The sequence below is a fragment of the Octodon degus genome, unplaced genomic scaffold (assembly GCF_000260255.1).
Source record: "Octodon degus isolate 3935 unplaced genomic scaffold, OctDeg1.0 scaffold00540, whole genome shotgun sequence".
NCBI classification, from domain to species: Eukaryota; Metazoa; Chordata; class Mammalia; order Rodentia; family Octodontidae; genus Octodon; species Octodon degus.
Genome location: NW_004525116.1, coordinates 61,088 through 65,311, shown reverse-complemented (window position 1 = coordinate 65,311; position 4,224 = coordinate 61,088). Strand labels below are relative to the sequence as shown.

Sequence of the window (4,224 nt, the reverse complement as noted above, 5' to 3'; positions counted from 1 at the left end):
AGTGACTGTTGACAAAGCTTATATGTACTTTTTTTCAGGGCAGGCTTCCCTATTTAATGAAGACCTTCACAAGTGAAAGGGGGATTTTTAAATACAAATTAAATTTACATTTTTATGTGTTACAGTGGCACAGGTATTTAAATTCGAAAGGCTCTTTGTGAGTCCATCTGAGAAGGTGAAAAGCATGGGCTTGTAGATTAGACTCAAAGGGACCAGGAAATTAAAAACACATTTTATAACTTACATTTCAGAGTCCTTATTTCAATGTATCAGTTACTGATGCATACAATAAAGGCAGAAGTATTTATTAAGAATTAAAAGTCCAATAACAATTCAATCCTATGATTTTAGAGATCCTTTCTTGCCCAAGACTTTTTTGATAGCAAGTTGGACATCCCTGTTTCTGAGGCTATACACCATGGGATTTAGTAAGGGAGTAACAATAGTATATGTCACTGTCACGAGCCTGTCTTTGTTGGACACATAGCTTGCTGTAGGCCTCAGGTAGATGAAGGAAGCACAGCCATAATGAACAACAACAGTGAGGTGAGAAGCACAGGTGGAAAAGGCTTTCCGTTTGCCCTCTGCTGATGAATCTTCAGGATCGTCCTCAGAATGCAGAGATAAGACACACAGATAAAGAAAAAGGGAACCACAAGTACAAGAACCCCACAGATGAATATGACAAACTCATGAGCATCTGTATTCACACATGCCAGACGAATGACTGGTGAGATGTCACAAAAGTAGTGGTTGACACTGTTAGCACTACAGAAAGGGAGACTGAAAACTAAATTTACAACTATCAGTGAAGCCAAGAAGCCTCCAATCACACAGGAAGTTGCCAGTTTCCCGCATACCCGCCCACTCATAAGAATGGGGTAATGCAGAGGGTGACAGATGGCAGCATAGCGGTCATAGCCCATCACACCTAGGAGCAGACAGTTGGTAATAGCAAATCCAAGGAAGAAGAACATCTGAGTAGCACAACAGGTAAAGGAGATTGTTCTGGCCACTGAAAGTAGGTTGATGAGCATCTTGGGTAGGATGACGAAGGTATAGAATGTCTCGGATGTTGAGAGAATGCCAAGGAAAAAGTACATTGGTGTGTGCAGCCTTTGATCTAGATGTATGACACTGATAATAATGGAATTGCCGCTAAGGATGACTAAATACAGGAAGAGAAAAACCACAAAGAGAGCAAGCTGAATCTCACCAAGGCTTGAAAAACCCAGCAACAAGAACTCAGTGACTGTAGTGATGTTTTCTGCCAACACCTACAGAAAAAAAGGAGAGAAATTTTCAAGTACATCACCCAAGGATGTGGGGCCTGGGCTCCTCTCAAGGGAGCCAGGGAAGAACACTACCTTTTCATTTTTCCCAGCTTCCAGCGACCTCTCTTATTTTAGCTTATAGTCCCTTCCTGAATCTTTAAAGGCAAGAAAATCACATCTCAGTCTCCAACTCTCTGATTCTCAGTTCCACTTTTAATATCCCTTCTGCGTGCATTAGGTTCATCAGAATAATGAGGAATAGTTTCCAAATTTGAAAGTTAGACTGTATTTGCAACAGTAATTCCCGCTTCTAAAAATGTAATGTATCACATTCTTAGATCCTGGGGATTATATCATGGACATCTTTCAGTGGTTAGCACTTTGCCTATTCCATCTAGAAAAAAATTCAAAAGCACAATAAGGAAAATGGTTTCATTTCCAGTAACAAAAATTTGGCATTAAATTTAATTTAAAGAAAGGCAGGACATATGCATAGAAAATAAGTTATCAATATTTCTTCTCTCATTTTTATAATTTTGTATCTCTTACCAAATACTGTGTAGAGACATTAATGTTTTGATAAATGAAGAATATTTACATTAGTGACAAAGAGACAGTAAAATAAAGCCAGTTCCTATCAGATTGACCTATACACTCTGTCAATTATGTTATGATCTAACAATAATTATCAATTATTAGCAAGATTTTCTTATAAAGATCATTATAACATTTATATAGAAAGGAATCAGAAGATCCAAAATAATTTTCAAATATAGCAATAAAAAGGGAGAATATATACCTTCTGACTTCAAAACTTGCATTGAAGATAGAGTAATCAATATCACATTGTACTCGCATAAAGACATACACATAGGCCAATGGCCAGAACTAGGAGCTCAGAAATAAAACACTTCAAAAAATATCCATTATGAAAGTAAGAAGTACACCAAAGATGGCAAAAAATTTACTTACAAAACATATTATATAGGTATATGAATTTTTATTCAAAATATATGTTATTCTTACAATTAAGTAATGAGACTAGCATCCAACTGAAAAAAAAAATGGTTAATTTACCTACGTCCTTCTGAGAGTATAACAGTGAGTAATATGCAAATGAAAATATTCTCAGTATCAAAGGTTGTTAAGGAAATGCAGACTAAAAACCAAAATGAAAGAACTGTTTACTTGCACCTGTATGACTATAGCTAAAAAGACAAACTTAAAGTACTGGTGAACATGTGGAATACTGGAAATTCTCTCAGTTGGTTGTGGAAATAAAAAATGAAAAATAAAGCACTTCAGGAAATAGTATGACATTTTCCAAACATGCTTAATATAAGCATTAGATGATCCTACAATTTATATTGTATCTTGACAAATTAGAATAGTATATAGTTATTCAGTCCTAAACAGCATTATAAATTTCCAATCTGTAATAACTACCTCAAGATTGTTAATGGATATATCACCTTGAATATTTGTCAACTTTTATGATAAGAACACTTGAATTTTGCTTCTTTTGATATGTTGAAATATGCAATATTCAATTATTACCTATACTCGTCATTGTGCAATGTTTAAAAAACTCATCCTTAAGAATCTAGCAAAGATAAATGAAGACTATGCACACTTAAGCCTTTCTGTAAATGTTCACAGGGCATTACTCAAGAAAAAGAAACTGTCTAAATGCCTCTGATCTTATGAATGGAGAATGACAATTTGGCCTCACCATAAAAATGAATACCACTCAGTTACACAAAGTGTAATATTAGTACACACCACATCATAACTGTTCTTCAGAAAACATTCTTCTAAATCAAGGTAGCCAACTAAAAATTCTAAAAATTTGCTTATATAAAATGAAAATTATATTTATATAAAATTTCCAGAAAAAGAAAATCTGTACTCAAAGAAAGCAGATTAATGATAACTTTGAACTAAAAGTACAATAAGATTTGATAAGAAATTAACTACATGTGTTTTGGGGTTGATACAATGCTCTAAAATAAAATTATAGTGATAGGTACACCCTATCAATTTTTAAAATTACAATGGGTTTATCATAGGATATATCACTTTTGAATATTTGGTGGAAGAGTTTAGAAGTCATTTCAACTATCTCATTTTTCTGTGTGCTAATCATTAGAGGAATACTTTGGTGCCTTAGGATTCATTTAATAATCACCATGTTAGTCTTCCTCATAGTCTTTATAGAGTTTCTAGAAAACAAGGCAGATCTTCAAAATGTTTTGTTTTTGTTGTTGTTGTTGTTGTTGTTTTTGGCAGAACCGGGGATTGAACTCAGGCCCTTGCCCTTGCCAGGGAAGCGCTTATTCCACTGAGCCATCTCCCAGGGCCCTGATCTTCAAAATGTTTGCAAAATAACTGTGAGTCATCAATTATTTGCATTTTTCAATCTGATAATATTTATCATGACATGAAAGCCCAACTATAACTCTGACTGTCAATTTAAAAAAGTCATAAACACACAAAATAGAAAGATGTGCTAAGCTAATGTATGGAAAAAAAACTGATTCAGCATCAGGTAATTTTCTTATAATGATAAATTCTCTATAATTTTATTAAAATTCTATATGCATGGAAACAGAATTGGGAAATAGTTTCTATTAAATTCAACACAAAACTACTGAGTTATGTTATAAATTATGAATATTTATTTCATTTGTTTTCTTTGAACAATAACATTCAGCATTCAACAATGTTTAAGAAAAAACTAATTTTAATAAAACATTTGTATTTACATGGTTCATCACTTACTTGATGGAAAATTCCTGTTCCATGCTATGTCTAAGATGTCTGATAGTCAGACAGATAGTGAGGTTAAGTTCAACTGCCTATGTTATAGGGTAATAATATCATTAAGCTTCTCTTATGGAGGGTTAACAACTTAAGTTTGCAGACCAAAAATTAGAGAAAAAGAAGGGCT

General features: G+C 33.7%; 1 protein-coding gene across 1 annotated transcript in view; it reads right to left on the bottom strand.

The window, feature by feature from the left end:
- Positions 1–339: 339 nt before the first annotated feature.
- LOC101570955 (olfactory receptor 10R2-like) overlaps positions 340–4,224 on the bottom strand; it is a 14,013-nt gene continuing 10,128 nt past the window's right edge. Inside the window, 2 exon segments of the mRNA XM_012513387.1 lie at positions 340–593; positions 596–1,277. Coding sequence (XP_012368841.1) covers positions 340–593; positions 596–1,277 — 936 coding nt within the window.